This window comes from Ammospiza caudacuta, chromosome 4 (assembly GCF_027887145.1).
Source record: "Ammospiza caudacuta isolate bAmmCau1 chromosome 4, bAmmCau1.pri, whole genome shotgun sequence".
Taxonomy (NCBI): Eukaryota; Metazoa; Chordata; class Aves; order Passeriformes; family Passerellidae; genus Ammospiza; species Ammospiza caudacuta.
In genome coordinates, this window is record NC_080596.1 from 51,821,957 (window position 1) to 51,835,622 (window position 13,666).

Sequence of the window (13,666 nt, forward strand, 5' to 3'; positions counted from 1 at the left end):
TTCAAATGAGGAAAAAGAAATAACTTCATTAATGTTATATCAGAACACGTAATGGCATAATATTATTCTGGTATCTGGAATAGTGAATAATAGATAAGTTACAGCTTGAGCATGGCTTCTATTAAAACCTTATTTGAAAGATCCAAGAGACAGGTAATACATGACATCAGTGAGCAGCATGGTAACTCTCCCATTCCAACCTTTGTTTAGGGAATGGGCTTGCTCCCTGCTGCCTCCTGGAACCAAGTTTATAATGGCATTTTGCTGTCTTCAGTCATTTTTTCTCCTTTCCAAAAAGTTTTTAGTTAAAGGAAGCCTAGATAATTTAAGTTTAATAACATCTTAAAGTCTTCCTTCTGTAATGGTTCCTGTTGCCACATCTGTTGCACAAATGAGTTTACTACTCATACAGATTTTCTGAAAGAAAGCAGAAGATGGAGGAGTTACACTACAAGAAAATATAGCCTGAGACCCAGACCAGTCAAATGTATTAAAGGCAATGTAGAATATCTAAAAGGCTCTTGGTTTTGTTTATATAATAGCCAAAGAACAATATTTTTTTAAAGTTTTAAACTTCTTCAGTTTAGAAGGGCTGGCTCTTGTAATTCGTGATGTGAAGGTTTCTATACTTCAAATATACATATGGCAACATTCAGGGATGTCCTAATACCACTGCTGTTTTCTCATGATTTTATACATGTTATACGTCTATAAATTTGTCATTTTGTGATCCCTGTGAGTTTTGGAACACTTTACTTAAATTTATTATAGTAATAGACTCAGTATGTTATATTTACAGTAACTGTCCTAGGTGAAAATGAATATTAACTTGCCACTTTGTGAAGTTATGCGATATATGGTTTTAAACATTAAAAAACAATTTGAAAGAATTATTCAACTCCAGGATTTTCCGAGCTCTATGAGGCTAAAGTATTTTTCTTCCTCTTTCAGTTGATAAGCTCTATGAGCTCAGTAGCAGAGCACTGTCTCCCCTCCTTACTACGCACCTTGTTTGACTGGTACAGGCGCCAAAATGGAACAGAGGATGAATCTTATGAGTATAGACCTCGGTCAAGCACAAAATCAAAGGGGTAAGAATTTTCCTTGCAGAAGTCTGTTTGATTTTTGTGTGCTTTCTCATAAGAAAATGTGTGCTTTGTACTTCTGTGACAAGTATGTTGTATTTGGATTTGTCCTTACCTAAATTTGTGTAGAAAACACACAGACTTCTTTAAGGTAGTGTATTTAACTTGTGTAGATGATATACATGAAGTGACCTAATGGGTTTGGTGTGGATATACAGAAAGAAGCTGGATACTGGTAATTCTAAGCTAGTTTGTCCCCCTTTTTTTGTTTTGATTATTGGCAGGTCCACCTATCCATTTTATGTACATCTGCAACAGTGATTACATGAAAAACAATGCAGTAACTGTCCCTGCAATATTTGTGTTCAGTCTTGTGTCTGATAGCTGTGTTCTTGATTTCTTATTTTAGGGATGACCAACAACGTGAAAGAGATTATCTACTTGAAAGGAGGGACTTAGCTGTAGATTTCATTTTTTGTTTAGTTTTAATAGAGGTTCTAAAACAGGTAAGATCTTTTGCTTTGGCAAATTAATATTTTGCTTGTAATGTTGGTTTTGATAATCTCCTTTAAATTCTTATTTTAAAGACTAGAACATATCTATGGTGAGCATATGCAAGGCTGTAATTATACTCTCAGTTACATAAAGCCTTTGGCCTCTCCTGCCTTTTCTTTACATGCATGCATTATCTCAGTTCATGTGTCTTGGAAAGCTGCTGATGTACTTCAAAAAGCAGAACTGTAAAAAATAACATTTAATTTATGCTCAGTACCCTTTGCCGGCTTAAATGTTCTTGAAATACAGGTTGAAATTGTTGGATAATGAGGTTAAAATGTACTTTAGAATTATCCTTATTTGGCTAAGAATGCCAGTACAGATTGTGTAAAAGTTATATATTGCAGAATTAGCTTGATATATGCCAGCAAAGGTGTCCTTGGACACTGGTGGGAGAGATTTCTCCAGAGCATCTCACAGCACTGTTTATTTGCTTCATACATGCATGTATGTATAGGTGCTACATACATGTAAGTGATATGTGCCTTTCAGATACCTGTTCATCCAGTGCCAGATCCTTTAGTACATGAAGTTCTAAACTTGGCTTTTAAGCACTTTAAACATAAGGAAGGGTAAGTTTCAACTGTGTATTTTAAAATATTTGTATTACCAGCCTGTGTTTCTTTGTTGTGATTGCTTTCTTTTCCCTCACATGTAACATGTTGGTGATAATACCAGTGTGAATGAACAAAAGTCAATGTCTTTAAATTGGAAACACATCTTGAAAGAAGATGGCTGTGTGCAATGTAACACTGAGTTTGTTTTGGTTTGAATCTACAGGATGATTTGCATCCTCAGATGCAGTAAGCAAAATCTGAGTTTAGATAAATACGGTAAAATTTCTATCCAGAATATGTTTCTTTTGAAATAAGAAATGAAACTACATTGCTTTAAATGTCACCCATGCATTTCATGTTTGAATTTAATTGTTTTTATGGTAATAATTTGCCTGCTAGGGGACAAATTTTTTTTTTTGTAATTGAAAACTTGCTTGAGGTTTAGAAGAGCAAAGTTGTATTTAATGAAGTTTTTTTCCCTTTATTGTTTTTTTTTTTTTCTCTTTAGGTATTCAGGAACCAACACTGGGAATGTTCATATTATTGCAGACTTATATGCAGAAGTGACAGGGGTTCTTGCTCAATCAAAGTAAGTTCAGTCTCTGACTCTGTGTTTAAGAACAGACCAATGTAGACTTAAAGATTATTTGCTATAGCAGAATCTATTAATGTCCCCAGTATATAATCCTGTAAGTGTCAAATGTTGTCAGGTGTAGTGTGCTGTGTCTGTCTGATGTTCCAGCACAAAAAAATTGAACAAATTAAGAAATAATGTTTAGTATCATTGCTTTGCAGTCAGCTTGTAGGGGCAGGGAAAGGAGGCCCTGTGCCAGTCAACTCTTGTTTACTTAACTGGTATATTCTCATGTACTGATCACCGTAGGCACTCGTAAATGCCTGGGTTTGAAGTACCAGGGTTCATCTCCCTTGTATTTCTCATACTGCAGCTGCTGATATTGTTACAGACTAAAGAAATTGGTTCAAAATTATAGACCTCATACAAAAGTAAGTAAGAATGCAAATAATTGCTGTCTATATTCCTTGTTCAGGTTTCAAGCTGTTAGGAAGAAGTTTGTCACTGAATTAAAGGAGCTGCGGCAAAAGGAACAGAGTCCTCACGTAGTACAGAGTATCATCAGTTTGATCATGGGAATGAAGTTTTTTCGAGTAAAGATGTATCCTGTGGAGGATTTTGAAGCATCATTTCAGTTCATGCAGGTAAACAAGTGCTACAGAAAACGGAAATGAGTGTAATTTTAAATGTTTAAGTCATGAAGCTATGATGACACTTGGTGTGATCAGTCACTCCCTCTACTTGGTTGCCATCCTTCATCCTTTTCTGTTCAGTTCCTAATTTTTCAGAGGTGTGAATTGTTTCTCTAGTTTGTGAGTACCTTTCATGAGGAGGAGCCTTTCACAATTGTCATAGTAGTATGGCAAACCTGTAATATGTGAATTTAAGACTGAATGAAAATGGATAGCAATGAAATAATTTTGTTTTTATAAAAGCAGTGTATTAAAGAAAAATAATTATTTTGTATATTATTTTTTAACAGATGAGATGTCAAGACTTACTTTTCTTTAAAAATACTTCACTGTGGATTATTTATTGTGTATGGAATATTTAGTTATATTTAATTTTCTTTACATCAAAGTCCTTTGAAAATGAAAATTAGTATTAAAAAATAAAATATAATTCCCAATAATTTTAATAGATTAAGCATTAAAACTTTTTAAGCTTCAAAATGATCTGAGGGAAAATGTGTGTATTTATATTCTTTTGTATTCTGAGTACTCTTTATATTCTGAGTAAAAAGTAAATAGCTATCTGGTATTACAAATGTTCTTTCAATTCATTGAGGTGTATTGCTGGGCAAACAGGTTTTAAACTTTCTTATGTTTTGTGAAGTTGATACTGCTAAGGAATGTAAAAGTAACTCAAACACATTACATGTTTAAAATTAAAACAGGCAACTAATGTTAGACTGCTAGTGGTTTTTATGACGTAGTTATGTTTGTATTCCTTTTTCTAAATATTTTTCTAATGTTTTCTTACTAAGGAGTGTGCTCAATACTTCCTGGAAGTAAAAGATAAGGATATAAAACATGCACTTGCTGGTTTGTTTGTGGAAATTCTCATACCTGTGGCTGCTGTAAGTATTTTAATCCCCCCTGCCACACTGTTCCCCCCACTTTCCACTGAGCTGTCATTAAAATTCTTCAATTAATCCTCAAAATATTACATTTTTATAGATTCAGAAGGACATCTACTGCCTAAGGAGGGCTTACAAGGAGGCTGAAGAGGGACTTTTTACAAGGGCATGTAGTGATAGAACAAGGATAGAAGTAGGATAGGTTTAGATTAGATATTAGGAAGAAATTCTTTACTGGGACCATGGTGAGGCACTGGAACAGGTTGCTCAGAGAAGTTGTGGATGCCCCATCCCTGGAAGTGTTCAATGCCCGGTTGGATGGGGCTCTGAGCAACCTGGTCTAGTGGAAGGTGTCCCTGCCCACAGCAGAGTGGGGAGTTAGAGCTAGGTTATGTTTAAGTTCCCCTCCAACACAAACCGTTCTGTGACTGTTGCATAGATTACCTTCACAGTCTTAAAGGGAAATAGGTTGATTTGTGTGTTGGCTCATTTCCAAAGATTTTTCAGAACTTTAAAAAATCGTCTGTTTTCTAGACACCTTTATTACCAGAGCATTGTGTAATTTTATACGTGCTTTAAAAATTTGAAATTTCCTTGGTTTAGTATTTGTTTGCTCAAGGGTCTGGCTGACTTTTCTTTATTAGCTGAAATCTTTTGAGTTCTTTCTGTAGTAAGCTGTGTAACATTTTTACAGTTTGATAAGAAGAGTGTGAACTCTTATGCAGGAAGGTAGAATGTAGGTCTTGGCTAATTAAATAAAAATAATTTGTAGAGGTGAATGTCCACTAGATTTAATCCTTCAAGTGGAAGAGCAGTCTGTCATCTCCTCTGTGTGTTTTAAATCTAAAAGTAGAAATTTCACAAAGCAGCTATGAACAAGAAAAAAAACCTCATTATCATCCCAGTGTTGGATGTACTGTGCCTGTAATGCTGCTTGTGCAATCTTTTAGTCAAAACAGGCCCTGTTTCTTCCCAGGCTGCTTTGCTTGGTTTTGTGAAGCTTGTTCAGCAGGTCAAGAAGAAATGATGGTGCCTGAGTATAATTCAAGCTGACCATTGACAAGCTCAGTTAATTTCTTCATAGTAGATTGATACTTTCTGGAATTGTTGTGTAAAATGCTAGTTGTATTAGCAGATGCCAGGCCCATGTTTGGCATGCAGTCCCAAAAAGTGGCCAGTTGTGGCTGTGTGTTGCCACATAGATTATAGGGACATATCTTGCTGTAAATGGAAAATTGGGACATGTAGATCTTGTTTTGTAGAATAGGATCTACAAAGAGTAGCATGCTAGGTGGCCATCCCATCTGAGCAAGATCATAGGAAAAGAAAGATTAGGTAGGAAAAGAAAGGAAAGTAACTCTCTGAGTTCTTCATCCTCTTTTAAATGGTTTACCTTGCCCTGGGAAAGTGCTTCCTTCCTTTCCGTGGTCTCAGTCTTGGTTTTTTGAGGCAGGAGGTTGTTTTTGGTTTTGTGGGTTTTGTTTGTTTGTTTTTATGGATGTTTGTTTGGTTTTGTTGGTTTGGGGGGGGGGGTTGTGGGTTTATTTGAGGTTTTTGTTTGGCTGCTGTTTGTTGGTTTTTTTATTGGTTTTGTTGCTGCTGTAAGGTTTGGTATACTTGGGGACTTGGGTTTTTAAAATTATTTTTAAATTACAAAGGAAACAATCCTTTTTCATAAGGCATAATTAGAAAGAGGTGCTTCCAGTAGTAATTGCTTATGGGAATAAGTTTTGATCTTACCCAGGCATGCCTATACTCCTCTAGAGAAGAATAGAAGAATTTCTTTCCCATTGAAGAGTGAGCACATTTTGTCATTTTGAATTCCATAGTAGCTTGGCAGCTAGAGTGGGAGTGCCAAGTGAAACTATTTAGCATTTAGGTAAATGCAAATATTAGTTTGCAGAATCATAAACGTGGGGAAAACTGCCCTTGAAATAAGGAGGAAGAAGCAGCATTTGGGAGGTGGGACTGTCCTCTGGCAAGGGCAGAGGCAGGAACAGGGCTGTGCAGAGCACTTGTGGTGCTGTGATCCAGCCTGAATCAGCGCTTCAGACACTTGGGGAGGGAGGCTTGATCTGTCCTTCTGACTCACTGGGTCTCTAATAATTTCATACTAATGGAGCTTCTTAAATAGAATGAGGAGCTCACTCCCAGGCTGAGGTGCAGTTGAGCAGGTTAGTCATTCTCTGGGAAGATGTGAGATGCAAGTTTGAATATTTTTCATGCAGCTGAAGGAATTGAATGTAGATTTTTCTGTATCTTGGATACAGAAAATCACTCAAGTGAGGAATCTGTTGGGTTTCAGCATTGAGACTTCTTTGCTGTCATTCCCTTGCTTAGTCATTCAGGCATTTTAAGAAACCTGACCTGATTTGGACCCTGCAGGTATGATGAATCACAGCATATTTTATAGCAGGGAAGTTAGGGCTGCTCTGAAAGCCTAAGATTATATCCCAAAGCAACAGTGCTGTGGTGACAGCAACTGACTGATTTCTCACGTGGAGTTAGCAGAGTACTAATCAACCTACAGCCTAAGATAGCAAAGGATAAATAATTGGGTACATAGGAAGTGATTTAAATCATAATTACTTTCTAATTTCTTTCTTTGTCGATCTGTACACATTACAGAGATACATGCTTTTTTTTTGCTTCTACATCATGAAGCTTTTAGAGTATTCTTAGCAAGATGGACATGATTTTTCTTTATGTAGTGTTAGTAGATATAATGTTTATGTAATATTAATAACTGTAAATAATAACGATACCAGAAATTATCTTATGTTGTAAGGAAATTATATGTACTGAGGATTTCTTCCAAAAAAGCCATTTTAGTCTCCAACACCCCACCCCTCAATGTGATAAATAAAGCAGAAACAGCTTAAAACAGGAGGTTGAGAATAGTGTTTAAATAGATCATCCTGAGGATCCAGAGGGAAGCCTAAAAGGCTTGCAGAGGTTTCAGTAAAGGAGGTGGCAGCTGCCTGGGTTGTGGAAGGAAAGCTGTTCTGTGTGCAAGAACAGAGTGGGTCAGAAGGCTGTAGGGCTCCATGTGTGTTTCAGTAATTCTGAAAGCTGAGCAAAGACAACTTGCATGATTGGTTGACTGGTAATCCTGTGGATTATTTCTTAATTTTCCAGTTTTCAGTATTAAAACAAAGAAGAAAACAGGAGCAGTTCAGAGGGGAGCTGTGAAAGTTAAGGATACTAATTTTTTTTCAATAAATGTAAATATGCATATGAAGATCTTCAGTGTAGTTTTTATTTGTTAGTTGGTATTAAATACATTTTCTTCTTTGAGTACGGAATAGAGACCATGTTCCTAAACCAATTTATTTTAGTGGACTGTTCTGTTGGGGTGGAGTTTTTTGTATGTTTGCTTTAATTGTTAATTTTAACCATATGATTGTAGTGTATGGCATGATTTCTTATGCTTCTGTTTTTATTTCAGATAAATACACTGAAATACCTTACTAATGTGAAATTTAACTTTTGAGTGGTTTTGAATTCATAGACATCTTAATGTGTATTTAAATTGCCTTCTTTGTAAATTTTTAAGCCCGTTAATTTGTGCTTTTTTTTTATAGGCTGTTAAAAATGAAGTGAATGTGCCATGTTTGAAAAATTTTGTGGAGATGCTTTATCAGACTACCTTTGAATTGAGTTCAAGGAAGAAGCACTCGCTGGTATTTTAAAGAAATATTTCAACTTCTCCATTTTGCTCATCTTAGGCTCTTAAGCTAGTGCATTATATGAGGAAAAGCTTATCAAGCCATATTAATTTAAATCTTAACATCTCAGTATAATTAAATTCCCATAGTGTGTGTGCATTTGTTCTAATTTTGCTTTGTTTCTTTGTGCAGATATGTGCTCTTATCTCACATGTGAGATTGTCTTGAAGTCAGTGCTTGTTTTTGATTATTTTAGTGGATTTTAGCAGAGTTATTTAACTTAATGTCTTTTTAGTAAAAAACTTGCATTCAGGGAGTCTGAATATATTTAAATTAGGATTAATTAAAAGATGCAAATGTCAGACAAGACTTTTTCAGTAAAATAGCAGCCTCTTAATACTCCTGCTTTAGCCTGGTTCTCTCCTCTCATCATATGCCATGTTTAAATTCTATCATTTTTTAAATTATCTCTTATTTTTGCAGTATTTGGTTATTTTTGATGACTATGGCAGCCATGTTTCAGGTTGATTTACTTCACTTTGCTGAAAATGTAGAGCTACTTTTTGCATTTCAGTTGGCACATTAAGTAAATGCAAGTGAATTTAAAATGTTATATTCTCACTTTCATGTTATGGATGAGCTTTTCTTTCTAGTGTTCTGCACATATAAAGCATATATCATTGTATTGGTTAAACTCTTTATGTAAGAGTAACATAAAGTGGTTGATATTAGTATTAAAGATATAATTTTTAAAATGAAGTTAGAAACGTTGTATCAGGAATATTGTTTACCTACTCATCCTTTAGTTGTGCTTCATAACAAGAAAAGCTGCAGTCAGATTTGGTACTAATCACCATTATGTGTTAAAAGGTTGTGGTACTTAAATCTTACCTTACTAAAGCAAAGCTAAATCATACTTTGCATATGCACAGATTTAAAATAAAATATATTGTGGTTCATTCCTCACTAAAAGTAGATCTTGAGTAGAAGTAGCATTTCTGACAACTTAAAGTCTGAGTTTTTATTGAGTTAATATTTTTCCTGAATATTCATGGAGGCAGTGCACCTGCCCAGCATGTAGAGCTACATGAATTGAGTCTTGTGGTTGCAGGGAAAGCCTGAACATTGTAGGAAGGATCAGACTTCTCACAGTCCTTGTTTGACATCAGGCCTTGCTGGGGGATGAGCTTCACCTTGGTCCCCCTGCCCCAGTGTGACCCCCTGAGCTCTTGCAGCACTCAGGAGTTACCAGGGCACTGTGCACGAGTGTCCCAGGGCAGGGAGAGGGGCCATGCAGTGCCAAAACTGTGACAGTGAGGGGCAGCAGCCAACTGTGTCTCATTCTCAATGTAAAACACTTGGGAGGTCTGCAAAGAGCAATTTGATCAATTCTTTTTCCCCCTACTCATAGGCTTTGTACCCATTGATCACCTGCCTGTTGTGTGTCAGTCAGAAACAGTTTTTTTTAAATAACTGGCACGTTTTCCTGCAGAACTGTTTGTCACATCTGAAGGTAAGAATCCTTTCTAATTAAGGAACTGTTGCAAATCACTAGCATTTATGACAATATGTTTTCAGCATTCTTGTGCCAAATAAACAATGAGTAATATTTGGCTGTTTAAAAGGACACTGAAATATTTTTCTAAAAAGAAATTAAATGTTTCAAGTCTCTGTATTAAACCTAGTAGTAAGTTTTTGTGATGCTATATTATATTGCAAATAAGTGTGGTCCCCTTGGGGATTATAATTTTTATTGAGTAAAATCTGCAGAAGTGTCTGCTAACAAGGGCTATTAATGCCAGAGAAAATATAAACCATATTTCTTTCTGTGTAAATTATATGTGAGAAAATAAGTGACTTATCTGCTCTAAGTAGAATGTATAGGAAGTGCAAACTTCCTGTCTTTTGTTCACTTATTGAGGGAATAGAAAATGAGCTGTGAGACCAGAAAAGATGTTATATCTACAGCCTGTGATACAAATTTTAAAAAACCAATTACAGTGTCCCTTTAACTTGTGCCTTCTGTTGGTATCATTGTAACCATCAATTGGTTGATGAAGACATCAAGATATTTGCAAATCAGTCACTTTATTGTAGTTATTGTATGTGTTCTTTCTTTGATTATGATTAACATAATTCTTGATTTTGCCTAATGTATTGATTTTGATAATGTTAATAAATTCTTTGATCCTCCTTCACAACGCTGATTCTGGTTAGTTATGAGTGACAGTTACAAAGCTTATTTGTAAAATACATAAACCAGCATGAAGTCAAAAGGAAAACAGTTTAGCTGCTTTGATTGTTTTGGGTCATTTTGTTCTTACAACATCTTTCACACCTTTCTGTTGCTTGTTGGGTTCTGTATATTTTTCATCTAACATTATTGCAGTTCTTTTGCAGTATTTGCCTTGATTTTTGTTTTGTGGTTTATTTTGCTTATGGAGGCTGCTTGTGCTTTTGTTTTTAAAGCTTTAAAAAAAACTCCTTACAATCTAGGAGTTGCCTTTTTCTGGCATAATGTCCATCGCTGGTAATGGATGTATTAAAACTATAAATGCCAGTGAGTTTAACTGGTATTTGCTGAGCATGCATTTTATATTTTACTTAGATTTGTTAACCACTAACAGCTTAACACATTTACTGTAAGGCTCTATTCAGCAGAAATTCCACTTATGAATTTCTGCAATTCAGAATTTGCAGTGTTATGATGCTATGCCATCAATGAGTCCTTTAGGGTATTTTATGCCTTGGTTTAATTTGGCACACCAAATACTATCAAGTTTTTTGGGTGCCTACCTTGTTCAGAAATTTCATTGAGCTTAATCTTGAAAAATACACCCCCACTGTCCTGATGTATCTTATGAATTAATGTGTTCCTTTGTTTCTGAAGCTAATTAAATGCATGCACTCTGTAATAAGTAATCTCATTAATTTACAAATCTAAATTTCACAGCAGTTTAGTCTTTCGGATTTCCCCTCATTTTATTTCCTGATTTTCTAATGACTAAAATTATTTTATTTGGAGTTATTTAAATATGTAAAATGAAATAAGAAATTCCAAATCCATTGCCTCTAGTATCCTTGTTATTAATAAAGTAATTTTGAAAGTTACTAGGAGATGCTTAGAGCACTAACAGGATTCATTTACCCCTACTGTATTTGTTGAAATGAACAAATTAGGAATTGAAATAATGATAACACTTGGAGTCTGTCACAGGGATATTCCATGAAGAGTACAGGCATGCTAGAAGTCACCAAGAGGTAATGTAGGTTATGGATTCGTGGTGCTCTCATTATTCCCTGGTGAGTGCCCAGTACAAACTCTCCTGAGCCATGAGCACCACGGTGGTGGTGAAATGAGCACGTTGGTGGCTGAAAGGAGCCATTGCCCATTTGCTCTGCTGTGAAAGCTCACACCTTTGCAGTGGCCCCACAGTACCTGATGCAGTTTGTTCATACCTGCCTTACCTTCTGGTGCTTTATTAAATTTGATAATGCTCCTGAGAGTGCTCTGAATCCTAAACCTGGCAATATTTATGGTCTTTGTAAACTCTTTGTGCTGGGTTTCAGTGCACGTTGCCTTTAGTTATCCTCAAAGCAGGCTTAGAGTGTGGGGAGAACATCCTAGCCTTGCTGAAAGGAGGAAACCTAGTGGTCTGGACCAGTGCAATGAGCACATCAGTGAGCTGTAGGAGTCAGACCAGGAGTGTACCAAAGGGTTGGTTTTTTTCTGGTATATATTTAGTTAGCTTTGTCCCACAAATCGCTTGGGCTGCTGTTTCAGCACTGAGCCCAGCAGACATTTTTTTACACATTGTAGTGTAGGCAAAATTCTGAGTTTGTTCAGCAGATAGTAAAGCTGGGTCAGTATTGTAAAACACTTTGCTTACTTTTTTTGACTAGTATTTACACAGACTAATTCTAGCAAGTTTGTCAGAAATTTGATAAATTTTTGGATGAATCTGAGTTGTGATATCTTTACTACTTGTTCTGGAGGGAGGAAGGAACATTTTAAAAAGCTGGAGAAATGAGAGAGAACAGTGTCTGTCACTCTGCACCACTGTTGGCTGGAGAAAGAGTATTTTTTGTCCTCACAGTTTACCTGTAGTGTCTGTTACCACAAAACCTTGAAAATTGAAGGAACGTTTTCTGCCACTACAGCAAACCCTTTTATTTCTACTGAATAGAGTCCTTGCTAGACACCTATCTGTTGGTTTTGAGCTTTTTTTCATCTAACATGCATGTGCCTTCCATTCTCATGTTTGTTATGTTTTGCTGTCTCACATTGCTTTATTTAGATGCCATCTAACAACAGTATCAGAAAACAAATAGAAACACTGCAGGTGAGTTAATATGTTGTTGTAACTCAGTGAAATGTTGCTTTGTCTCATGTAAATACTTTTGTTTTGGTTTTTTATGTTATTTGTTGTATTTTGTGCTTTCCTTTCTTTGTAAAATTGCTGTTAGTACTGTTAGAAGCAATAGGACTAAGAATAGCTAATGTTTCAAAGATGTTTTTCTCTTGCCAGGGAGTAAAGGAGAAAGATCAGAAAATTGTCTAATACCAGTTTTTCCTTGGGGGTGTGGCTTTGTGAGATTGATTATTAATATCACAGCTGGTGTCCCTGAACACCAGTGCATGTTTCCTCTGGAAGTAACTACCTATTCAGCTGTATGGGTTTTTCTGTTACTTCATTTCAAAAAGTGTCTTGCATGTGAGCAAACTGAAAACATTTTCACAGTAAAAAAACGTGAAACTGATTTACTGTAACAACTTGCAGTGCACTAACTTGAAAGACTTTTACACTGTTGGTTTTGCAGGTTTTAAAAAGTAGAAATTGTTTTAGTTCAGAACAGAAGAAAAGTTTAACATCAGTATTAAAAAGTACTTTCTTCAGTAAGTGACTACATTTGACTAACATGGAAAAAATGCTATTTTGTTTCTTGTCATCATTGAGATTTGTTTCATTGACTCATTTTAATGTGTTTTAATTTGCTCCCACGTTTTTGGTTTTGTAACAGATACTGTTCCTGACAACTTTTTTCATAGTCTGCTGATGCCATAATTTATGTTTAAAAGTTTTAGAATTTTAAACAAAACTATGTTTAAAAAACCCCAAACATATAGCATACTTTAAAATGTGACAGATATCATCTAAAAAAGATTAAAACTCTGCCAGATGTTGAATTACATAGCCATCTATTCCTTATTCTAGTTGCTCTAATGTCTAAGAGAAAATAAATACTGACATCTTAATACCAGGTGTACATGCAGTGTTGTAATTCAGACCCCAAAAGCAATTTTCTTCTAGAATATTTTTTAACTCTTCATTGTAGGAAGTGATCATGAAAATTTTCAATGCTTAAAATAATAAAAGTACTGCAGAATTTATTTCCTAACTCTTTTAAAAAGGTGAATGCCTCTATATATGTTCCTTTTTTTTCCTTTATAACAAGCAAACTTTGTCATAATTACTCAGAAGTAGCTCTATTGGATGATACACCTGCTAACAGATGGAACATTGTTTACACATTATTAAAACATCTACCATTTTTTTATTAGATTATTGAAAGCCAACAATAATTTTTTTGTTTACTTCTGGACCTGTAAATTAAGCCCCCCTGTAGAATATCAGAAATTAGAAAAT

At 35.4% G+C, this 13,666-nt stretch overlaps 1 protein-coding gene across 3 annotated transcripts in view; it reads left to right on the plus strand.

Moving 5' to 3' along the window:
- Positions 1-13,666, plus strand: part of FRYL (FRY like transcription coactivator) — a 162,660-nt gene that overhangs the window by 76,496 nt on the left and 72,498 nt on the right. For all 3 annotated transcript variants that reach the window (XM_058803962.1, XM_058803959.1, XM_058803960.1), the window contains 9 exons: positions 952-1,091; positions 1,495-1,591; positions 2,133-2,212; positions 2,706-2,786; positions 3,247-3,415; positions 4,258-4,350; positions 7,935-8,033; positions 9,430-9,531; positions 12,317-12,361. In XM_058803962.1, coding sequence (XP_058659945.1) covers positions 952-1,091; positions 1,495-1,591; positions 2,133-2,212; positions 2,706-2,786; positions 3,247-3,415; positions 4,258-4,350; positions 7,935-8,033; positions 9,430-9,531; positions 12,317-12,361 — 906 coding nt within the window. The remainder of the gene's footprint in view (positions 1-951; positions 1,092-1,494; positions 1,592-2,132; positions 2,213-2,705; positions 2,787-3,246; positions 3,416-4,257; positions 4,351-7,934; positions 8,034-9,429; positions 9,532-12,316; positions 12,362-13,666) is intronic.